Source organism: Vairimorpha ceranae (genome assembly GCF_000988165.1).
Source record: "Vairimorpha ceranae strain PA08 1199 chromosome Unknown NODE_10, whole genome shotgun sequence".
Classification (NCBI taxonomy): Eukaryota; Fungi; Microsporidia; family Nosematidae; genus Vairimorpha; species Vairimorpha ceranae.
Genome location: NW_020169305.1, coordinates 36,396 through 59,691, shown reverse-complemented (window position 1 = coordinate 59,691; position 23,296 = coordinate 36,396). Strand labels below are relative to the sequence as shown.

General features: G+C 25.2%; 17 protein-coding genes across 17 annotated transcripts; 9 read left to right on the top strand and 8 right to left on the bottom strand.

The window, feature by feature from the left end:
• Positions 1-70: 70 nt before the first annotated feature.
• Positions 71-1,108, top strand: AAJ76_1000059621 (hypothetical protein; the record flags this gene model as incomplete). The annotated part of the gene is made up of 1 exon (XM_024473533.1): positions 71-1,108. The coding sequence occupies one exon, from the start codon at positions 71-73 to the stop codon at positions 1,106-1,108; it is 1,038 nt and encodes a 345-aa protein (XP_024331629.1).
• Positions 1,109-1,286: 178 nt separating this feature from the next.
• On the bottom strand, positions 1,287-1,988 carry AAJ76_1000057704 (dna-directed rna polymerase ii subunit rpb3; the record flags this gene model as incomplete). Its single annotated transcript, XM_024473532.1, has 1 exon — positions 1,287-1,988. One exon carries the CDS (start codon positions 1,986-1,988, stop codon positions 1,287-1,289), a length of 702 nt encoding a protein of 233 aa, XP_024331628.1.
• A 32-nt stretch (positions 1,989-2,020) lies between these two features.
• On the bottom strand, positions 2,021-2,251 carry AAJ76_1000057441 (hypothetical protein; the record flags this gene model as incomplete). The annotated part of the gene is made up of 1 exon (XM_024473531.1): positions 2,021-2,251. One exon carries the CDS (start codon positions 2,249-2,251, stop codon positions 2,021-2,023), a length of 231 nt encoding a protein of 76 aa, XP_024331627.1.
• A 63-nt stretch (positions 2,252-2,314) lies between these two features.
• On the bottom strand, positions 2,315-2,815 carry AAJ76_1000056877 (n6 adenine specific dna methylase; the record flags this gene model as incomplete). Its single annotated transcript, XM_024473530.1, has 1 exon — positions 2,315-2,815. One exon carries the CDS (start codon positions 2,813-2,815, stop codon positions 2,315-2,317), a length of 501 nt encoding a protein of 166 aa, XP_024331626.1.
• Positions 2,816-2,874: 59 nt separating this feature from the next.
• AAJ76_1000055954 (hypothetical protein) lies at positions 2,875-3,738 on the bottom strand (the record flags this gene model as incomplete). Its single annotated transcript, XM_024473529.1, has 1 exon — positions 2,875-3,738. The coding sequence occupies one exon, from the start codon at positions 3,736-3,738 to the stop codon at positions 2,875-2,877; it is 864 nt and encodes a 287-aa protein (XP_024331625.1).
• A 297-nt stretch (positions 3,739-4,035) lies between these two features.
• On the top strand, positions 4,036-6,483 carry AAJ76_1000055656 (protein argonaute-2; the record flags this gene model as incomplete). The annotated part of the gene is made up of 1 exon (XM_024473528.1): positions 4,036-6,483. One exon carries the CDS (start codon positions 4,036-4,038, stop codon positions 6,481-6,483), a length of 2,448 nt encoding a protein of 815 aa, XP_024331624.1.
• Positions 6,484-7,277: 794 nt separating this feature from the next.
• On the top strand, positions 7,278-7,973 carry AAJ76_1000052414 (hypothetical protein; the record flags this gene model as incomplete). Its single annotated transcript, XM_024473527.1, has 1 exon — positions 7,278-7,973. One exon carries the CDS (start codon positions 7,278-7,280, stop codon positions 7,971-7,973), a length of 696 nt encoding a protein of 231 aa, XP_024331623.1.
• A 763-nt stretch (positions 7,974-8,736) lies between these two features.
• On the bottom strand, positions 8,737-10,029 carry AAJ76_1000049663 (putative histidine--trna mitochondrial; the record flags this gene model as incomplete). The annotated part of the gene is made up of 1 exon (XM_024473526.1): positions 8,737-10,029. The coding sequence occupies one exon, from the start codon at positions 10,027-10,029 to the stop codon at positions 8,737-8,739; it is 1,293 nt and encodes a 430-aa protein (XP_024331622.1).
• Positions 10,030-10,569: 540 nt separating this feature from the next.
• On the top strand, positions 10,570-12,996 carry AAJ76_1000049122 (hypothetical protein; the record flags this gene model as incomplete). Its single annotated transcript, XM_024473525.1, has 1 exon — positions 10,570-12,996. The coding sequence occupies one exon, from the start codon at positions 10,570-10,572 to the stop codon at positions 12,994-12,996; it is 2,427 nt and encodes an 808-aa protein (XP_024331621.1).
• A 229-nt stretch (positions 12,997-13,225) lies between these two features.
• AAJ76_1000046466 (hypothetical protein) lies at positions 13,226-13,597 on the top strand (the record flags this gene model as incomplete). Its single annotated transcript, XM_024473524.1, has 1 exon — positions 13,226-13,597. One exon carries the CDS (start codon positions 13,226-13,228, stop codon positions 13,595-13,597), a length of 372 nt encoding a protein of 123 aa, XP_024331620.1.
• A 1,744-nt stretch (positions 13,598-15,341) lies between these two features.
• Positions 15,342-15,539, top strand: AAJ76_1000044350 (hypothetical protein; the record flags this gene model as incomplete). Its single annotated transcript, XM_024473522.1, has 1 exon — positions 15,342-15,539. The coding sequence occupies one exon, from the start codon at positions 15,342-15,344 to the stop codon at positions 15,537-15,539; it is 198 nt and encodes a 65-aa protein (XP_024331619.1).
• Positions 15,540-16,659: 1,120 nt separating this feature from the next.
• AAJ76_1000042493 (adenylate kinase) lies at positions 16,660-17,199 on the bottom strand (the record flags this gene model as incomplete). The annotated part of the gene is made up of 1 exon (XM_024473521.1): positions 16,660-17,199. The coding sequence occupies one exon, from the start codon at positions 17,197-17,199 to the stop codon at positions 16,660-16,662; it is 540 nt and encodes a 179-aa protein (XP_024331618.1).
• A 52-nt stretch (positions 17,200-17,251) lies between these two features.
• On the top strand, positions 17,252-17,731 carry AAJ76_1000042440 (hypothetical protein; the record flags this gene model as incomplete). The annotated part of the gene is made up of 1 exon (XM_024473520.1): positions 17,252-17,731. The coding sequence occupies one exon, from the start codon at positions 17,252-17,254 to the stop codon at positions 17,729-17,731; it is 480 nt and encodes a 159-aa protein (XP_024331617.1).
• A 690-nt stretch (positions 17,732-18,421) lies between these two features.
• On the bottom strand, positions 18,422-19,534 carry AAJ76_1000040158 (adenylate kinase related protein; the record flags this gene model as incomplete). The annotated part of the gene is made up of 1 exon (XM_024473519.1): positions 18,422-19,534. One exon carries the CDS (start codon positions 19,532-19,534, stop codon positions 18,422-18,424), a length of 1,113 nt encoding a protein of 370 aa, XP_024331616.1.
• A 498-nt stretch (positions 19,535-20,032) lies between these two features.
• Positions 20,033-21,217, top strand: AAJ76_1000039659 (hypothetical protein; the record flags this gene model as incomplete). Its single annotated transcript, XM_024473518.1, has 1 exon — positions 20,033-21,217. One exon carries the CDS (start codon positions 20,033-20,035, stop codon positions 21,215-21,217), a length of 1,185 nt encoding a protein of 394 aa, XP_024331615.1.
• A 151-nt stretch (positions 21,218-21,368) lies between these two features.
• AAJ76_1000038323 (protein phosphatase type 2a phosphotyrosyl phosphatase activator) lies at positions 21,369-22,076 on the top strand (the record flags this gene model as incomplete). The annotated part of the gene is made up of 1 exon (XM_024473517.1): positions 21,369-22,076. The coding sequence occupies one exon, from the start codon at positions 21,369-21,371 to the stop codon at positions 22,074-22,076; it is 708 nt and encodes a 235-aa protein (XP_024331614.1).
• A 46-nt stretch (positions 22,077-22,122) lies between these two features.
• On the bottom strand, positions 22,123-23,100 carry AAJ76_1000036592 (ribonucleoside diphosphate reductase small chain; the record flags this gene model as incomplete). The annotated part of the gene is made up of 1 exon (XM_024473516.1): positions 22,123-23,100. The coding sequence occupies one exon, from the start codon at positions 23,098-23,100 to the stop codon at positions 22,123-22,125; it is 978 nt and encodes a 325-aa protein (XP_024331613.1).
• Between the last annotated feature and the right edge of the window lie 196 nt (positions 23,101-23,296).

Genomic DNA, 23,296 nt, shown 5'->3' with positions numbered 1-23,296 from the left:
TCAAATTTAGTGAATAAATATTTTCACTTTACTGTTATAATATCTTTCTATATTCATCCCCTTTTACTTAATGCTTAATTCATTTTTAAAAACTGATTTTATTACTAGAGGCCTTCCTTCTATTTCAAATGTAGATTTAGAGAACAAGCCTCTTATAGAACAATTAGAGTATTGTAACATTAATTATTTAATTTATCTGTATTCTACACCTACACACTATAAAAAGTCAATTAGATTACTGCAGAAGTTTATAAAAAGGAGTTTTAAAGATTTATTCGTTATAGAACAAATATGGCTTACTTGTATAAAGTTTAATGACCGTAAATTACTTGAAATGAACATGACTGTTTATAAAAGATTTTTTAATAGAAGTCTTGATAAATTAAGAATTTTTAAAGAATTAGACGAGAACAAAATATCTGTAGAAGATGATGAGATTAGGTTTTTTAACAATAAATGTACAGAAATATTTACTTTATTGTGTAATAATAATCAATCATTTACATATCAGAGCTTTTTAATTTATAAAAAATACAATAATAACTTTTTTATGGATATTGATAATAAAATGGTATATAACTATAAATGTGGTACAGATGAATACATAAAAATTCTAAAAAAACTTAAAGATTTTCTTTTGAACGGTTTAGATATTAATATATTGTTTTTATATACATACATAAGTAAAATGGGGTGTCTGTTAACAAAATGTAATAAAAAGTGCTACAGCGAGAAAGAAACCGAATTGCGTAAATTACTGTTAAATGATCTCTTTTTAGAAAAAGTGGGAATTGATGATCGCAATTTTTTACTAAAATTTTTTAAAAGAAATAAAGAGTGTCATGATACTGTAAAACTTATAAATTATGAAAAGTTAGAACCACTACAGCCTGTCTTTAAGGCGGTGGTACATACAAATGAAATATCTTCTGATAATAAATATGTGACTAGAGATTATCGTAATAATGCACATAAAAAGAACGTTTACACTGAAGAGATGTATAGTATTATTGGATGCTTATATACTAAACGCGTCAGAGATAATCTGATTATTGAACAGACAAGAAGAAAGAAACTTAAGCACACTAAAAAATTAAGAGTTAAATAAAATTTTGATTATATTACTAGTGTTTATAAAAAACAGCATTTTTTAGACATCAGTGATATATTGAAAAATAGCATAAACAAATAATACTAAAATAAATTAAAAAAAGATATATGTATTTAAAATAACATACATCGAACTTTAAATTTAATATTACAATATAAATCATTATAAAAAATATTTAATTTATCAATTCATTTCTTAATGTCTCATACTTACCCTTCAAAATCTCTAATCCTTTTCTTAAAATATCTACTGGTCTACCAAATCCTTCGACAACTTCTACGCACATTTTAACTTCGGTAATTTCATCTATAAGATTCGCCTCTTCTTCTTTACACTCATTATCTACATCTGTTTCTCTCCAGTATGTAGTACTCCTACTTCTATTACCACTATCATATTCAAAGCCGACTACTGATACTGGACTCCACTTACTGTGAATCTTTCCTACACCCTTAAACGCTTTACAAATTACTTTTAGATTTTGCCGTGTACCCAATTTACAGATAACTGGCGAACTTCTAATTACCACATCATCCTGACTTTTAAGATCTTTACATGTTACAACCATAGGCATATCAGTATTATTAGAAACATTAAGTGTCAAAGAGACACTACACTTATCACATATATCATCACAAGCACAGTCATCTCTAAAAACAAGATCCTTTTTAGTGTACAATGGTACTAATCCTAGTCTATGGCTTATCATTTCATCGGGTAATGAAGTGTTATTTATTTCTATTTCTACAAGATCAATAGTAACAGTAGGAACTTCTGAAATAAGAATCCTACGCAAAGCGTTGGCATAAGATACATATGTATCACGTAAGGTGAATTTTATTATGTTATCAGTAGACTCTTCTATAAGTATCTTCATATCAAAAAAGGGTATTAACAGAAAAAACAGATTTATTCTTTGTAAGCATATAGTTTTGTACAGCACACTAGTCCACAAAATACTGTAATTTGTAAACAAAAAGAATACAAAAATGAACTATTAAAATATAAAAGTACAGGAATAGCAATTAGGAATACAAATTTATAAATTAGTAAAATTTCTGAATGAAAATAAAACAGACTAAGAAGTGTAAATGTGATGGTTAAAAAAATCGATAAATTATTTAGTATTTTATATTTCATTTTTAGGAGGGTAAAAAAGTATTTGTAGTTAACATTGCACAAAATTAAATATTTAAAAAAAATTTATTTTTTTCCTTTTAAAATAAATATTGTCTCTCCTAAAATTTTTCTAATTTTTTTTATTTGAACTGTATATCCCTTTGCCTCTATTTTTTTAATTATTTCTTTTGGTTTATTAGCTTCAATAACTAATAAATAAAATATATTACATTCTATTTCTTTTATAAATCTGTTTATGATAGCACATCCATCTACCCCTCCTCCAATAATTGAACAATTTGAATTTAAAACGTATGGAGGATTGAATATTATTATATCTATTAAATCCTGTCGGATACAATTTAAAAGGTCCATGTGTATCAAATTACCCTCTTTTTGTTTTTTTAATGCTTTTAAATTTAAATCTGAACCTATTATTACATTAGATTTGTCTAAAGAATTAGTAATAAATCCTGTACTAGTCCCAAGATCAATAACTAATGAATTTTGTATATTTTCCTCTTGTAATACATCAACTAAAGTATAACTATCTTCATCAGGTGAATACCAATCAAAAGAATTCATATTAAAGGGTAAATATTTGTTTGGTCATCAAAACAACCCAACATCTTAAAGATAGTAAATTATATCTTTCTTTTCTTAATATGCTTATCACTAATTGTAAAATCTAGTTTAATTTCTTTAGCATGTAAAATAACATAATCATTGTTAGATATTACACATATGACTTTATTTTTAAATTCATTTGTCAGCTCTTTAATTTTAACATATTTATTAACAAATAAAATTTCAGCTAAATGTTCATCTTTGTTTCTATTAAAATCTGCTCTACAATAATAAATAAAAAATTTAAAGTAATTTAACAAATTCATCTCTTCATTTGCTTTAACCGGACATTTTAAATAATTCACTGAATTATCAATTGAGGGAAATGTAATATTAAAATTATTGAAATCTTCTATAATTTTAAACAAAAGACAAGAAGAATATGAAGGTGGTTCGGTGACTTGTATAGAATTTGTGTGTAAAGGAACAAAGGTTTCTACTTCTTCTGATATTTTCTTGAAGTAATTTTCGTGTTTGCAAAGCTTTGTACTTAATGTTTTATACAACAACATCTCTTTATTATCTAATCTTTTGTATTCTTGTTCTTTCATATCATTCCAATCTACAATGGATGAATTCTTTTTTATGTACTTGTCAATATAATATTTGTTAAGAGAAACAAGTTCCTTGTACAAATATTTATTAAAAGGGATAATTACAGACAAATCATTATTAGATCTTAATAAATTATACTTCGATTTTAGTTCAAAATACGCTTTAATATAAGCAGGATAGTCTTCTTTTATATCACTATTTATGATATGTAAGAGTTCATGTAACTCAAAAAATAATATTTTATCAAATTTAAAACCATAATGTCTAAAAGAATTTGTATTCTGATTCAATGGAACATAAATATCAAAATACTTAATTATAATCATTAAGGGTACAAATAAATTCTAAATATCACAATTTAAAAATCTATTAGACAAAATATAAAAGTTAATTTCTTTTGATGATTTAACTAAATATTTTTGATTTAATTTATAAATGTCTAAGATATCAATTTTAGGGAAAATTTTATACAATCTATTTTACAAAAGTAAATAAATTTAGCTATTATCGATTTAATTAAATTTATGCAAAATTTTAAATTATTTATATTTTACATTTTGTTTGTTTTCTTTTTATGCAGAGTATTTTTAAAAAATATAAATAGAAAAAAAAATTAGCCCTTAATGGAGCATAAAAATTATCCAGCAGTTAGACCTAAATCTATGGAAATTGGGACTACGACTATCGACCTTGAAACAAACATGTTTAAGTATACTGGTAAGATGATTACTCTACATTATTATGATGTAAGATTTACACCTGAAATTAATAGGAAGTTTGTTTTTGAAACATTTATGAGGGCTTATTCAGAGCATAAGGCGGATTTTCCTGAAATAGCTTTTGATGGTGTTAACACTCTTGTATCTACAAATCATTTTCAGAACAAGACATTGAAGTTAGGAAAGGAGAAGATTATTACAATTGATATTGTTTATAAAAATTCTTATGACATGAATGATTTCAAGAAAGGTATGGATATGAGTCAGCACATTCAGTGTTTGGAGGTTGTAACAAGGTATTGGCAGAAGTTAAATAGTATTAATGATAGGCACAGAGTGTTTGATGAAAAGTCAGATGGAGCATTAAGTGCAGTTATTGAGTTAAGGATTGGACTTGCTCATAACATCAAACTTACTTCTAGTGGTTTTTATTTAAATGTTGACACGGCATTCTCAGGTTTTTACAAGAGTATGCCACTTACAGAAGTTATTGTGTCACTTATCACTGAATCTAAAAGGCAATCTCATAGATTTGACAGAAGGGATAATACTCAATACAAGAGAAGGAATGATTCTGTAGACTTATCAAGAGAAAATCTAGGAGAAAGATTTTGGTATGATTTTGAGAAATTTATTAAAAATGTTAAGGTAAAAACTAATCACCGTGGGCCAAAGCAAAATGAACTTAGTTTTAAAGCATCAGGAATTTTGAAAGAACCTGCTAGCAGTTGTAGGTTCGAAATGGATGGTAAGTCGTATACCGTAGCAGAATATTTTGCGAATACTTATAAGCCGCTTATGTATCCGAATTTACCTGTTGTTATAATTAAGAAAAGAGGAATGGAATTATATTTTCCCATTGAAGTGTTAAACATTCATGCTGGGCAGAGATATGTTAAAAAGTTGGATGAACAACAAACAGCTACTTTGATTAAATATGCTGCCAAACCACCAGTTGAAAGGTTTAGCATTATTCAGGATAAGCTTAGGGATTTACCAATTTTGAAGAATAAGGAAAATGATTCTTTTAATGTAGTCTTTGATTCCAACTTTGCGAAGTGTAAAGGTAAGTTATTACAGACTCCTAAAATTAAATTTGCGGGAAATGATGAATCTGCTAAAAAGGATGTGATAAAAGGTAGTTGGAATTTGTTTAAGGCATCTGCTCTTAATCCGGTTAAGATTAAGAATTGTAATGTTTTCTTTTTTAGCGATCCACAAAAATTTAACATCAGAAAATCTCTCGGTGGATTTGTTGATGCAGCTAGAAAATATGGTGTGATATTTGAAACGAATCCTCAAGTAATTTGTGTTCGAAATGTCGATGAGATTATTCAAGAAGCTAATAAGCCAGGAGCAGCAGCAGAAATTTCATTGGTAGTTTTACCTGATAAAAGTACAGCAAGATATGAAGAAATTAAGAGGAAAACTGAGACAAGATCAAGAATGGTAACTCAATGTGTATTAGAAAAGAATTTTTCCAGATTGGACAATCCTCAATTTGCTGGTAATCTTTTGTTAAAAATTAATTCTAAATTGGGCGGTGTGAACTTTAAGGTTGATAAAGAATTTTCAGTAGTGAAAGGAAAAGCTACTTTGGTGATAGGAATTGATGTAAATCATCCTGGTATTGGTGATTTGAACAGTCCAAGTGTTGTAGCTATTGTTGGAGGAATGAATAATGAACTTACATCTTTTAAAACTATTATTAAGCAGCAAGACAGAAGACATGAGATAGTTGAAAATTTGAAGGATGACATTATTGTACTGCTTAAATCCTTTTATGCGAAAGCTAAGGCTAAGCCAGATCAAATTATTATCTTTAGGGATGGAGTAGGTGACACTATGTTCCAAGAAATATTTCAAAAAGAAATTGATGCTATTAAGCAAGGTTGTGAGAAGATTGAACAAAAGTATAGTCCTAAAATTACTTTTATTGTAGCTCAGAAGAGACATTCAATAAGATTTAATGTTCCTCCTTCTAGCAACTTTAAAAATGCCGATAGGGGAAATGTCCCACCTGGTACAGTAGTGGAAGAGATTGGGCATCCTATTTTATTTGATTTTTATTTAGTATCTCATCATGCCCTACAAGGAACAGCAAGACCAGTAAGGTATTTAGTTTTATTAAATGAATCTGAATATAGTGCTGATCAGATTTATGAATTTGTTTACGGAATTTGCCATAACTATGCGAGAGCGACCAAAGCTGTCTCTGTAGTACCTCCGATTTATTACGCGCATTTGGCTGCCTTCAGAGGAAAAGCTTATCTTGAGAAAGAGCATGGCTCTGATAAAGTTAATATGGTCCAGCACAATCCTGCGTTGGATGATAAACTTTACTACGTTTGATTAAAAGTTTATTTTTATGTTGGTTTATAATCTAAAAAATTATTAATGTATTTAAAAAATATTTTTTAAATTTAAACTTTACAGATTATAAAAATAGTATTTGTTTATTGCTACCTTATAAAAAAATGAATACTTTTTCACAGAAATCTATTTATACAAAAGAAATGAAAGCTATATTATTAATGTATATTAATAAATAAAATGTGGATTACACATTGTACTATTTTTACACTAGTGTAAAAAATAAAATGAAAGAATATTAATACAAAACATGAGTTTATTCAATAATTATTATTTAATAATAGACATGTCAAAGCCATCAACTTAATACTGCTGATTGGCGTGTCTACATCTTTACTGTCCTAAAAAGAAAATTATAAGAAATTTAATTACTCTCTTTTATAAAATTTTATTGGTATTAAAAAATACTATAAACTTTATAAAATTTAATTCTTGTTTAAAAAAATTAGTTATTTTACTTTTTTTGATTTATCTTTTTCCTAAAATATTTGTAAAAAATAATAATAATTTTTTTTAATTTATAACCATAGAAAATCTGACAAAGGTTAAAAATCTTAACTTATACTTTTATTATAAACTTTTTTCAAAAATCATAAATGCCATGTGTCAATTAATCACATTTGTAAGATTTTTATACTATTTCTAAAGATTTGGTAAATGTTCAAAATATTTTAGTATTTTATATTAATCACATTTGTAAGATTTTTATACTATTTCTTAAGATTTGATAAATGTTCAAAATATTTTAGTATTTTACATTTACGCCCTATAATATGTCAATTTTGAAATTTTATTTTGTATTATTTACCATACTTTTAGAAGTTGTAGGAAGCTCTTACAGTTTAAAGATAATAAATCCGGATGGCTTTACTTATATTTTTTCTAAAACTGATAAAATTGCTACTGAAATCCAAAGATGCGACCAAATTAATATTAATTTCGATATTAATAAAAAAACACGGATAATACACCATCCATCAATGTTTTGTCTGGCAATTAATATGTTCTCTAAATGTAAAATCAAGGCCATTCAAAAAAATTCAGTAGTTCTGATTAAACAATTTGAAGAACAAAATTCAATAAGTATAATTGCTAAATTTGACAAAACAACTTATATTGATTTTCCTTTAAGTAGTTCTAACATAAAACATAAGTTTCAAATAAAGAACCCTAACGATAAAAATATAGAAATTATTTGTAGGAATTTTGAGCGCGTGGTTTCTGCTGATGCACTAGACCTTATATTTTTTGCTAGTGAAAAAACGAAATTAACATTGCATCAGAAAGATAATTACTTAATTTACAATTTACAAGCAGGATTGTACATAGAACCTTATATTTTTCTAGGTGATAATTTAAATTCTAGTTTAGTGCCACAGATGTTATATCAGAGCATTTGTTTAAAATTTAAGTGGGCAGAAGATACCGTAGTAAATATGAGAACCTCGGGGGTTAAGTTTGCGATTTGATATTCAATGTAAATATAATTTTTTGGTAATACTAATAATTTTATATATACAGGGCTTTTTTAAGATAATTCTGTTGTGCTTATGTAAAGTATTTAGATGTTAACCTGAGAGGTTGTGTCCTGCGCAGGGTGTTTTTAATATTTAACGTGTTATTAAAAATTTTTTTTACGAAATCTTCATTCAAAATTCATAAAAAAAAATCTTTTTTTTTGATAACTTTTTTACTGTAAATTTAACAGTTTACGCATCTTAAGATTTCATATTGTTGATACAAAACATGGGTTTATTCAATAATTATTATTTATATAACAGATATGTCAAAGCCATCAACCCAATACTGCTGATTGACATGTCTACATCTTTACTTCCTACACATAGCATTCACAAATATTGTAAAAGATGTACAGATAAAAAAACAAACATTAGTGTTTAATTTACTTAAAATCTAATATAAATTTTTGTTTGATAGAAAATGAATATTTATCCCGTACAAATGCATTTTATTTTTTTGTAATATCATTTACTTCGTAAAAATTTTTACTTTAAAAGTTTATTTTAAAAATAAAAGTTTTAAGGCGTTTATACCCAAAACAAATATATTTCTTAGATATAGTTACTCCTTATTTTTATACTATAAAATATATTTTTATTATGATGAATATATTTAAATCGAACAATAAGTACCATTCTTCTTTTTATTATAAATTTTTAATTTATCTAATTTTAAAAAAGTTTAATATAACACTGTTTTAATAAAAAATATTTATTGTAAATGTGAAGGTAGATTATCAATCATAATAACATTTTCCAGGTTAGTATTAACTTCAATTACTGTAACAAACCCTTTATTATATTGTTCTTCTTTGACAACTATTAGATATTTTATTCCATGTTTAACACAATATTTTTTGTGTTCTCCTGGATTATTTCGTTTATTGTAAAATGTCTCGAGGCTGATGTTCGCTTCCCAAAGAATACTCTGAATTTTTAATCTTTCTTCTAAAAATAATTTACCCGACGCACTAATAAAGACCTTTACATTTGTATTAACTTTAGGCTTTTGTATACAACTAAAAATCCTTGATAAACCAATAGAAAACCCAGCACATGGAACGTTATATGTGTTTGTATACGAAGAATTTTCAAGAGATCCAATTAAATTATCGTACCTACCTCCACCCGCTACAGAGCCAATATTTTTATTTAAATATTTACCTTCTATAATCATTCCAGTATAGTAATCCAGTCCTCGTGCTAAGCTTAAGTCAATAATAAGGTGGTCAGAACACTTCATTATCTTGCAGTATTCATATAATTTACATAAATCATCAACCGCTTCACTACACTTTTTATACACATCGTTTTCTCTCAAAAAATCTAACACGTCCACAGTTCCCGATTTTTGAATGTAGATATTAAGATTAATAATTTGTTTATCTGTTAATCCTTTTAATTTAAGTTCTTTATTAATATCATTTACAGCCATTTTATCTAATTTATCAATACTAGAAGATACAGTTGCAAAAAGATTATTAGGTATTTCACACACCTCAAAAATACCGTATAAAATACGTTTATCACTTACGCGTATTACGAAATCTCCAATATTATACGTTTTTAGTAGTCTGTTCATACAACATACAAGTTCAGAATCCGCCATCATCGGAAGACTTTCACCCGCGATATCAAAATCCGCTTGTAAAAATTCGCGCCACCTCCCCTGTACCACACTTGGTTGATCTCTCCGGTACACTTTTCCAATCTGGTATCTTTTTATTTTTTTTAGCTTGTTCATTGACATATACCGCGAAAAAGGGACAGTTAGATCGTATCGCAGTGCACATTCCTCACCACCATTATTTTTCAAGTCGTAAATAAGTTTAGTATCTTCGCCATATTTATTTAGTAAAATTGATTTTAATTCGAAAACTGGTGTATCAATAGGCACTGCACCGTGTAATTTAAAAATATTTTTTGTTCTATCAATTAAATCTTCGTACACTAGTGCGTCATCAGGGTTTAAATCAGTGGTTCCTTTAGGGGTTTTAAGTGACATTTAAGGGTAAAAATTTTATTTTTTGATTACAGAGAAGTAACAGTTTTTAAAATGAGAGAATCTGTCTTTACTAATACTTATATTGTTTAGAAAGAATTTTTATTGCTAATTTATTTTAATAAGGATGGTTATTTTTATAACAAAGCAATTAATAAAAAATTTATGTGTTTTAAATGAACTGTCTAATTTTTTAAGATTGAAAGATAAAAAGGAACTCAAAAGCATTATTTTATTTACAATACATAGGATTATACAAAGAGTATACGAAGATTATATTATAGAAAGATCATAAAATATAAAGAATTTTCAAAGATCATAAAATATATAGAATTTTCAAAGGTCCATAAAACACAAGATTAAATACAAAGATAATACAACACAAAGATTATACAACACAAGATTAAATACAAAAATTATACAATACAAAGATTATAACTACAATAAATAAATTAACTTAAAAAAGACTATAATATATTTTCTTTATTTACAACATTAAATTTTAAGTTTCAAATTATTTAAAACTTTTTATTTGCATAAACAATGAAAGAGCTTATTCCAAGTAAAGATCCTATATTAACTGTAGACACTAAAAATATTATTTCTGTAATAAATAGAAATATTAATCAAAGTACAATTGATAAGAATAGTCTTTTTACTAATCTTAAGTTACTTATACACACTGATACAGAGGATAGTGTGATTAGAGATTTATTATTAAATTGTACTAAAAGATTAATAAATACAATTAATAATTGTACTAGTACAGAATTTAATATTATAGATGAAGTATTATCTTGTGTATTAGAAACTAATACTAATTATTCTTTTATAGATACACAGATATTAGACACTCTGTGTATTTTATATTTAAAAAGCGTAAAATTTAATTTTTCGTATTTTTTACAAAAAGCGCGCATTCATGAAAAGCACAGATTTAAGATATCAAATTTTCATTCAGTAGAAATTTACAATATAAATTCTTTATCACTGCTTATTAATAATTTTTATAAAAATAGTATAGATGATCATTTAAAATATATTAGGATATTTATTGTAGGATGTTTACTTAAAGTTAACATCTCTTTACCTTTCTATGATATATTTTATTTTATTCACTACACCCTTCTTTATGATTCTACTACAATTATTAACTGGGTTAATAAATCACCCAAGAGTGTATCTTGGAATATTCTTGGTATTAAGAATATTAAAGATTTCCCTTTTACAGAACTTAGATATATTAAAAATATAAATATATTAGAAAGATTAAGATCTAATATTATTAATTATAGATTTATAGATTATATTTATAAACATTCTAAACAAATGAATAATCTTATTAGTAAATCACACACACAGGATACAAAAGAATATACAATATTAATCTGTGATTATATTATTAAGAAGGATTATTTAATGTACATTAAATTAATTAAAAATCTAATAATAATTGATAAACAGTCATTTAATAGACACTTTATTAATAATATAAAAGTAGTAGATAAAACAGTAATAGATATTTTTAGAGTTAATTATAAATTAATAAAAATATGTAATATACATATTTTATTAGAAATAATGTATAATAGCAATGTAGTAAGACTTTTAGAAGATTATAAAATATTTAAGTATTTTATTAAAAGACTTGGAATATATAATATGAAGTATATAAGTAAATATATTACAGATATTAAAAAGATAATATATATTTATAAATATTATGATATTATATATACACTATTTTTTGATAGAATATTGAAGATTATTGAAGGATTTATAAATGAAATGTATTTAATAAATAAAGGATATGGTGATAAAGATAAAGGATATAGTTATAAAGGTAAAGGATATAGTGATAAATTAATGAATAAATTTAGGGATAAATGTAAAGATAAAGTAGATAGACATAAAACAGATAATAATAAATTAATAGATAATAGTAAATTAATAGATAATAGTAAATCAATAGAAAATAATAATAAATCAATAGAAAATAATAATATAGATAATAGTAAATCAATAGAAAATAATAATATAGATAATAGTAAATTAATAGAAAATAATAAATTAAGTAATACAATGGATAATTCATACACTGAAATGCATTCAATTATACGCATAGAAAATACTTCTAAATGTTTAATTAAGAAATATAAATTAATCTTAAAGTTACTTTTTGTATCTAACACTACAAATATTCCTAAGAAATACATTTATAGATTATACTTTTTAAATAAGAAGATATTTACTAGATATTTTAATAAATATATAAAATACAATACTTTATACATTAAGATATGTAAATTATTACCTATACTTAAAGTACAAAGTATAAATAATATTCCTAAGGATTATTGGGGTAGTGCAGTAAAATACAATATTATAAAAAATTATAAAACACTCCCTGATGGATTATACTTTAATAAGTCATATATACAATTTATTAATGAAACATCTTCTTTTACTTTAAATGTATCTTTTACACAGTACATTAATAAAGGACATCAAGTGTTAGTACAATTGTGTAATAAAGATAAGACATTTACAGTGGGAGTAAAGGATGGAATAATGTACACAGAAATAAAGAATATAAATACAAGAATATATAAAAATATAAATATTAATAATAATATTTACTACATAGAATTATCTTTTTATAAGAAAGAATTATGTATGTATCTTGAAGGTAAGAAATACACTTACACGTTATTTCCAGTACATGAAATTATTATTGGTCGTAATTTTATGGGAATATTAACAAAAATGTTATATTTTGAAAGTACAAAATATAAAAAATCTAGAATTATGCATTTAGAAGGATCAGACATTTTTATAAAAGTTATTAAAAATTTAGAAATGTGGTGTGTAAGTAAAGGAATTAGTGGGATATTCTTAAAAAGTAAAAAAGTTTATTGGTGGCATAAAAATAAGAAAGTAGAGTTTTATAATATAATCGATATTAAGTAAATAAAATATTTAGTATAAATTAAATATCATTTATATTAAATAAATTGATTAATTACTTAATTTGTTAAAATGTAAAATTAGCTTTATATTTTACAAAAGAGGAAATTATAAACATTTAGTATTTATATTTTACAAATATTGAGTTTCTATATTTGGAGATCATAAAAATATACCAATAACTTAAATTATTGATTAATAAAAGTATAAAAAGAAATTTTAATAGTACTTTATGAAGTTACAAAATTTTACTATTTTATTAACATTAGCTTTATTTACTGGAAAAGCGTGTTGTGGGCCTTTATTTGGATTTAATGATTCGAAAAAACGTAGTGAAGATAATCCGGCACAAATTTCAGAAGGAACTGGAAAGGCTGAGGGACAACAAAAAACAGAAGAAGAATCTGCAAATCCGGAGAAGGAATCTGCAAACCCGGAGAAGGAATCTGCAAACCCGGAGAAGGAATCCGAAAAGACTAAGGAACAAACACCAGGAAGCGAAGGATCCGAAAAGACTGAGGAACAAACACCAGGAAGCGAAGGATCCGAAAAGACCGAGGAACAAACAGCAGGAAGCGAAGGAACTGTGGGTAAAAAAAAATAAAGTGTTTTATTAAATCAAATGTGTTATAGTTTAAATTTGTTGGTGATATTTTTAAAATTATTTTTTTAAAAAAAATTTAATCAAAAATTTTTAATTATTTATTTGAATAATTAAACTTCGGAACTTTTTTTAAAAATTAATAATTTATTTAACAACAACCACAGAAGAGATATTAGAAGTCCGCTAATTTTGAAAATTATGAATATACTAAAGTATAAATTTTTTAAATATTTGCAAAGAAGTCGAGCTTTGGGGTTCTTGTTGTACACTTAACTTGGTTTTAGACATACATTTCATGTTTTGACTATAAATATTTGATTCGAAAAATTAAGGAATGATTTAATTTAGCATATTTTTATAACAATTTTATATTAAATAAGCGCTTCGTTTATTATAAATAATTCTTTATTAAGTTTTTATTTGTCTTAAAAAATTTTCATTATTATTTCTTTGTTCTATTTACTACAATATAAGAAAACAGCTGCGTGTTTTTCTTATGTTGCTAAATACCATACAGTTAACATATTCGGCAACTATAAAATTTTCTTTTGTAAAACATAATTTAATTTATTTAAAGTCAATTGCATATTCTTCTCCATCAGTCTCTCCTATCATAGCCAAACTAGCTAATTGTTTTGATGGGTTGACTTTTGTCTTCTGTGAACAATTTTCGCACGAAAATTAAATATGGAAAATATAAAAAAAAGACAGCGCAAATTTTCAAACACTGGGTCATAGTTTAATACCATTAATAACTACCAAACATTTTTTTTAATTAATCTCATTAAAATATCACAACTGCAAATTTGTCTTTTTTAATTAATCACAAAGCAGTAAGTTCTTTAAATATTTTAAACTGCTCTACATCATAAATTGTATAAATTTCCTTGAAAATCCTAATTTTCAAAATTTCTGTTTCTTTGTAAAAATTGAAAGAAAATAATGTGTTTGCTTCTTGTCATAACATTTTTACAATTCTTTATTTCATTACTTATTTTGTAAATTATAGGTTAAATAATTATTTTTTTATAAATACAACACTACAAATGTTAAATTACATCCATGCTATTAAAAAATTTCTAATAAATTATAAAACTTGTAAATATTAGTAATGTCACTTACTAGTTACAAACATTTTTATTTTATTATTTTGTGTATCTCTAAAGTCTATTTACTAATATTAAGGTGTGAACAAGAACTAATTACATTTTTACTTGTTAAAATATTGTAATAAAAATTTAAAAAAATGAAATTTAAAAAATAAATTATAAATCTAATATTTGTTATTTAATTTCTGTCATTTTATACAAGCCATTAATTTAGTACATGTCAATTATTTTAACTCATTGAAATTAAGAAGAAGAATTTTTTAATAATAAATAATTAACTTGAAATATTTTCAATGACTGTAAATACTACAATAAATTTGTTATTATTAATAATCTATTATTTATTTTTTACTATTAATTTTTACCATAATATGTGCAATTAATTTTACCACTTATTTGTTACCTATTTTTATCTTCTACAAATAGTTTTTATTTTTCATTATAAAGCAATCAGTTATTAAACAACGTAATAAAAACTTGATTAAATAATATTACATACATTATTTAATACTAAAACATTACAATTTATTTTAGTACTACTGTAATTCATTAAATGTTTGAAAATCATCACCAAATAACCAATTAAAAATTTTATCATTTATTAAAAATATTTAAAGAAAATTTTTTCATTTTTTATGAATTTCCAGAATCTAGTACTTCTTATTTCTTTAGCTGTGTTTGCAAGAGCATGTGGATCAACATCAGCAGGAGAGAATGATAATACAGGTAACACTGGCGGTACAGCACCCACCTCCAACAGTACTACAAATTCTGACGATGATAAAAACAAAACTGAAGAAGATAAGAAAGATGATGCGAAATCTAAAGAATAAATTTGTTTATATGTAAATATTTTTATTGTTTATAATATTATATATTTTTATTATATATTTATTGTTTTTATATATTAATTTTTAAAAAATCATTGTTTATAATATTAAATGTCGTTTAAATATGCATTGTTTATAATATTAAATATTTATATATATTATTTTTTTTAATATATTCATTGTTTATATTAAATTTATCGCTTGTATTCATTGTTTATATTAAATTTATCGCTTGTATTCATTATTTAAATATTAAATTTATCGCTTGTATTCAAAAAAACGGTCGACAAAATGGCAACGCGATGTGAAAAATATAAGGACATGCTTTATGAGACGAGATAATAAAATGATTAAATTTTAAATTTATTATAATACAAGAGATATAAAATCGAGCAGACAGGAAAAAAATTAAGAATTTTTCGATTTAACAAAGTGTAACAAATAAATAACTAGAGATAAAAGTTATTCTTTCAACTAAATATTAAAATTATATAATAAGATTATCATTGTAATAAAGACAGAAAAATAAAACAAAATGTGTTTTGTTATCAAAAGAGCTACTTTTAGAAAACATGAGTGTTTAAAAATGTAATATACCAGTCAAACATCTTTTCATATACCAACACCGAAATATTTGCCATGTTTTTTAATTTCCAAAAAGTGTCACACCTCTTAATAACCAAGGAGAAGTGGTATTAAAAATTTACGAAGATACTATCTGCTTGTTGTGTTGGAATAAAACACGAAAATATATAAATTTTAACATAAAATAGTGTAGTGACAAAATTAAGAAAGGATCTGGAAATATTAAACATAATTAAATCGTACATTCAATCAGTGGCTTTTTATTAAATTTATAAAAACGTTTTGCTAGATCACAGAAAGAGAAATTTTATTATTAAAAATGAGAAGAACAAAGATTGACATACAGGATAGAATCGTTCAGTAAAAAAGCAAAGAATCAATATATGTAAGAAATCTAACCTACAAATAATAATATTTTTTGTATTAAAATAGCTCAATATAACAATAAAGTACATTTAATAAAAATAAATTAAAAATATCTTCATTTTTAATAAACTGTCAAATGTTTTAATTTAATGGTCATTTATTTTTTAATAAATCATATACCTTTTCTTTTTAATATTTCTAATACATCATTGTACACCTCATCCTTTGTCTTATTTCCATTAACTGTCACCAGTAAATTTCTTTCTTTATAAAATTCTATTAGTGGTTCAGTACACATGTGATATACTTTAAGTCTTCTTCTAATTACTTCTACGTCTCTATCATCTTCTCTTTGATCTTCTCTATTCTGTATTCTTCTAATACATTCTTTTTCACTTGTATTAATTAATAAAACAAGTGATATATTAATATTCTTATCTTTACATTTTTCAAGATATTCAGCCTGTACTAATGTACGAGGAAATCCATCTAAAATACAGGAATTGTTAAGTAATTCTTCTTCAATTAACTGCGTAATACATTCATCGGATACAAAATTACCATTTTTTAGTATTTCTTGTACATTTTTATCCCCAGTATTCCTTAGAAGGTCTCCTGTACTAACATGTTTAAAATTAAAATCCTTGGCAAGTTTTTTACTAATAGTGCCTTTTCCACATCCTGGTGGTCCTACAATAATAAGATGGGACATGTAAACAAAAAGGGATGTTAAATTTTTAAATATTTTTTTTACAGGGGTCAAAATGAAAACACCAAAGAAACGAGTAACGTTAAAGACTCCTAAAAGGAGTACTAAGAGCACATTTAAATCTACTGGACACACAAAAGGGGTAAAAGATGAATCAGATTCCGTTACTAAAAAAAAAGACAGCCCTTCTAAATTTATTGCTGATTTGGATATAGAAATAAAAAATACAGAGAATGAGTTAATAACAAGTTTACAGAAGGAAAATGAGTTACTTAGAAGTACTAACCTGTATGTAAAATTTTTAGGATTAGATATTACACAGGTGGGTGATAAATATGTGGTAAAATACAACGTAAACAAAGATAATAGATTTTTACATTTCGAACTGGTGCCTGAGGATGATATGTACGTTTATTCGTTGGTGCGATCAGAGAACATCGATGAGTTGGGTGTTCTTGGGGATGAGATCAGTTTTGAAAAAGAACAGATTGCAAAGTTCTTTTATAAAGTGATGGAGATTATGATTTCTGATTAAAATGTATTAATAAAAGCTATTTAATTATTATAACTGTGTGCTAGTTATACAGTTATATTGAAAAATTTAATAAATTTTTATTAAAAATTATTGTATCTGATTAAAAGTTATTATCTTAATGGCGTAATTAACACGTTATAAAAATTTAAATGTAAATGTTTAGAATAAATTTAATGAAGTTTATAAAAACACTATGTAATTTTTAGTCTATGTAATTATACATTTAATCTTTTTTTAATAACTTTAAAATGTTTGCTTGGCTTTTTAAATTAATTAATATAACTTAAAATTAGTATATGATTATCTTTTTCATTTACAAAATTAGGATTTTTTAAGGAATTGTCAGATTTTAAAAAGCCAGTTCACCTAACCTATTTATTAGGCAAATGTCTCGTTTTATTCTATAGTTCTATAAAAGGTTTTAATTATTTATAAAAGATATAACAACTCAACGCTACTAACTTTTAATACAGAGGTGTAACAATACATTGGAAGGGGGTTTTATTTATTCTGCGTTAAAAATAATGTAAAAATGCTTATATAATTTTTAAATATAACTGCTGTGCTACTTGTCCGTAAATATAACAAATGTAATAGGAAAATAAACTTTATAGTAAAAATTTAATAGAAATAAATCTGAACATTGTCTAATAGATACAATGTGTCTATTTATTTAATGTACTGCTGTAATTAGTTGTCCTGATTAGTGTATTTACTAAGTTTAATAAACCAGTACTCTCTACTATCTGAATCGTCAAAACCAAAAAGAAAATTTTCTTCATCACCCATCAGTGCAAGTCTAAAAGGATGATTCTGTCCGCCCATAAACACTTCATGCACCCTATTAATCTTTTTTAGATCCCAATTTCCTTTACTTTTTTTTGTCCCATTAGCTTTATGATATTTTAATATACCTTCTTTAGTCAGTAAAAAGTATTTTTCATGCCAAAAACATGCAAATATTTTTCTCCTTTTCCACATGTGGCCTTCTGCTTCTACATTATCGTCTTCTCTTTCTTTCAAAATTTCACTATCTTGGTCTAAAGCGTGAGTTGGTATTTTTTGTGGCGTAAAAGACGGACTTCTGGTTTTTATATTATTTTTCTCATCTTGGGTCAGTGATATGTCTCTGTTGGCATCGGCAGATACTGTATGTTCTTCATTCTGGTCTTCGTCTATAACGACATTTTTTTCTTCTGTACCTTTACCCAACATAATTGCAGCAGCACCGACAGATGTTCCTGCTGCTATCTCTGCATTTCTCATACTAAGTGTTTTCTTCTCTGTTGGTGAAGAAATGTTTTTACTGGTATTTGGTTCGTTCTTGTTTTCTTCGTTATTCTTCTCATCTATATTTTCTTCTTTATTTTCATTTTCTTCACTTTTTTCTTCTTTATTTTCATTTTCTTCTTCATTCTTCTCATTTTCATTTTCTTCTTCATTCTTCTCAACTACATTTTCTTCTTTATTCTTCTCACCTACATTTTCTTTATTTGACATTTCATGTAAATTGGCTGTCTCTGGTGATTTACCTTCTGTATGAACATTTATAACTCCTTCTTCTCCTTCTTTTACTTTAGAAATTTCATTTATCTTTGATACTTCAGTAACTGAATGTTCACTTAAAGCACTTTTTTCTTGATCTTTTGGCAACATTATTCCGCTTTCTTTATTTACTTTTTCAGTTGGATCAATTAGTGTAGAAGCACTATCTTCATTTTTTATTAACTCTTTTGTGCGCCCTTTTTTATCTATTATCATTATACTTTTTTTCCGTTTGTTAAAACTTTTGTTTTCTTCCATATGGGTGATTAAATAGATTCTTTTATAATCCTACCTCCTTTTAATTTAACCAATGGGGTTAAATAATAAAAAAGGAAACTTTAATTAAAAATTTTTTAAATAGATTAATGTTACGATTTAATTATTATATACATTGTTTAATTTCTTAATATATATAAAATTACTTTTTTGATATCGTTAATTAATGTTTAATTTCTTTTTTTAGAAATTTCAAAGTCTTTAAATTTTTAACTTAAAAAAGAGTTAATAATTTAAAAAAGATTTAATAACAAAGTTTGAAAATCTAAAAAATAGTATTAACAAAATTTGAAAATCTTAAAAAAGAGTTAATAACAAAGTTTGAAAATCTAAAAAAGATTTAATAACAAAGTTTGAAAATCTATAAAAAGATTTAATAACAAAGTTTGAAAATCTAAAAAATAGTATTAACAAAATTTAATTGTGTCAATAAACATCTTTTGTTTACTTTTCTTTTAGTTTATTTTTAAAACCCCTTCAATGACTTTATTAGATTTTTTAGCTTTTAGAAAGACACCTGATACAGTTTATAAGTTTAAAATATGTGTAACAAATGTATTATCTTTGCAGAATATAAACCACAATTTAAATACAATATACGAGTACATTTCATACGAGCAGGGCAAGTCATTGTCTGTATGCACCCAGTATTTTATAGATAACGAATTGGCTTCGTCCTTCTCTTTAATAAAAGATCCTTGTATAGAAAACTTTTTTATTAAATTGATCGGAACACTAAACAAAGAGAATCTAAAAAAGCTTGTTGTAGTGAATATTCTTACTAGTAAGGTATGTCCAATATACTCAGAGAGACTTGTTGCATATAACATGGAGGTAGATACATTTTATATTAAATTTTTAACTGATAATTTCTGTAAAGATAAAATGTATAGATACGCTACTCTTCTTCTTTTTAATCTTCCTGTGTTCAGTAAGTTTTATAAAGCACGATTACCCTATAAAATAATCCAATACATTAATACAAGTGAGGATGTAGAAGCATTTGGGATGTATATGATGTTTATACTTAAAGAACAAACGAATAGGAGAGTGTATTCACTAGAATACAATAATAACATAGTACAAAACATTAATACAGTAACAAATGCTGCAAGTTTTTACAATCTGGACAGTAACATTTCATACGTTAATTTTGAAGACATAAAATCTGTCCGTAAACATGAAGATTATAAAGATTTGGACTTTAGAAATAAGAAAGTCACATATTACAGAGCGATATTGTCACTTAATGCGATTGATGAGATTACAGAGACAATTGTACATGAATTTACTGAAATATTTACCAACACACATGAAAATATAGATTTTTTAAAATTTTTAATTAAAACGTATCCTTTTGTTATAGGAAAATATATGGGTACATATAAGCATCACACGAATGACTGGAGTGTAAAAGAAGTATATAACACCCTCATATCAAAAACTAAAGAATCTAAAACTTCTAATCGATATACACCGATGAAAATTACTGGTAATTTTTTACAGAAAATAATAGATCTAGAAGTTAAAGACGAGGAAATATATTTTTTTGTCTTTTTTGTAAACAGGAAGGAACTTTTTACTAATTTTAAAAATATTGAACGGCTTATGGATGATAATTTATATTTTCATGGTACAATAATTAATTTGTTACTTAACAAATAGGATTTGAATATTTATTTTATTGTGTGTTTTTTGGTGTTAAGGCATTAATGTTTATTGAATTTTTTTAACCTTTTTAAATTTTTGGTTTCGCTTTTGTAAAATTCGAATTTAAAAGAAAAACTAAAAACCTTTCAATTATTTTATACCCTTTATGAACATTGATTTTCTTTCAACACCATCGTACAAGTGTATCAAAATCTTTATTAATGATATTGTATCTTCAATACAAAAAGATAAGCAAATTGAAAATAATAATATAATTAATATTTTAGAAAATATTTATAATATTATTCATAGTGTACCGCTATCAAATGAAAAAGGAAGATATGCTAATCCCAATTCTAAGGATGTATTTAATAAAATCTTAGAGGTTGATGTTACTTCCTTTTTTGATTTCAATATAAATAGTACATTGGATATTAATAATCTGTTAGAATTAAATAAATATTTACATAGCTCATTTGGTAACAGTAAAAGATTAGACTACGGAACAGGACATGAACTTAATTTTTTATGTTTTTGTTATGTTGCTTATAAATCTAATATTTTAAGTATCAATGAAATATACTTAGTATTCAAACAATACTGGAGAATATCAAAATATTTTATAAATAAGTTTAATTTGGAACCTGCCGGGTCTAAAGGATCTTGGTCGTTGGATGATTATCAATTATTACCTTTTGTATTCGGTGTTGCAGAAAATGGAGACTTTTTTCATAATTTACGTCTAATTAATAAAAGTGTAGTGCTTTTACAGTTACGGAATATTGATGACTATATTAAAATGTATGATAGAGAAGTATTAAGAAGACATGTAGTTACTAAAAGCTTTATATACGGAAAATATCTAATACAATAATAATTAATAAAATCAATATAAATAACTTTATATTAATAATTTTTTATTAAAACTCGGCATCGAGCGAAAATGTGTCATTGCCATTTTCAATTCCTACAAAGGCTTTTTGATATTGTGACTCTCTTTTATCAAAGAAATTGGTTTTCCCTACTAAACTTATATTTTCCATAAAATCGAAGGGATTCAGTGTATTGTAATATTTCTCAAGTCCTAAATTAATTAATAATCTATCAGCTACAAATTCAATATATTGACACATAAGCTTACAATTCATCCCAATAAGATTTACCGGTAAACTGACACTTAGAAATTCTTTCTCTATTTCTACCGCTTCTTTCACTATATCAAGAATGTGTGGCGATTTATTAATTAAATATTGATTTAGCAAACAAGCGAAGTCACAATGCAACCCTTCATCCCTAGAAATTAATTCATTAGAGAAAGTAAGACCAGGCATAAGACCTCTGTTCTTTAGCCAGAAGATTGACGCAAATGCGCCGGAAAAAAATATTCCTTCTACGCACGCAAAAGCAATGACGCGTGTCGCGAATGATGATTTTTCATCTTTAATCCATTTAAGTGCCCAGTCAGCTTTCTTTTTTATACATGGAATAGTACTTATCGCATTAAAGAGATGTGTTTTTTCATCTTGATCTGTAATATAAGCATCTATTAATAATGAATACATCTCACTATGAATATTTTCTATGGCTACTTGAAATCCATAAAAGCACTTTGCTTCTAATATTGTCACTTCATTAGCGAATCTCTCAACTAAATTGGCGTTAACAATACCATCTGACGCGGCAAAAAATGCTAAAATATTTGAAATAAAGTATCTTTCTTTATCATTTAATGATAACCAATCATTTCTGTCGGCAGTTAGATCAACTTCTTCTACCGTCCAGAATGATGACTCGGCTTTTTTATACATCTGCCATATGTCATGATATTTAATAGGAAATAAAACATACCTTTCTTCATTTGGATTTAATAAAGGCTCAATTTGATTGTCCTTTGTCATTATGGGGGTATGAAAAATTTTATATAAAAGTTTTATAATTGATTTTTTTGTAATGTTAGTTTTTTTATTTGAAGATATGATTAAATTTTCATATTTTTGTAATTTTTTATTTTCCCGCCAAAATGATTTTTAGAAAATATTGTAACAAGAAAATATTTTAACTTGGCCCTAGATAAGAAAAGGAAAAAAGAATATA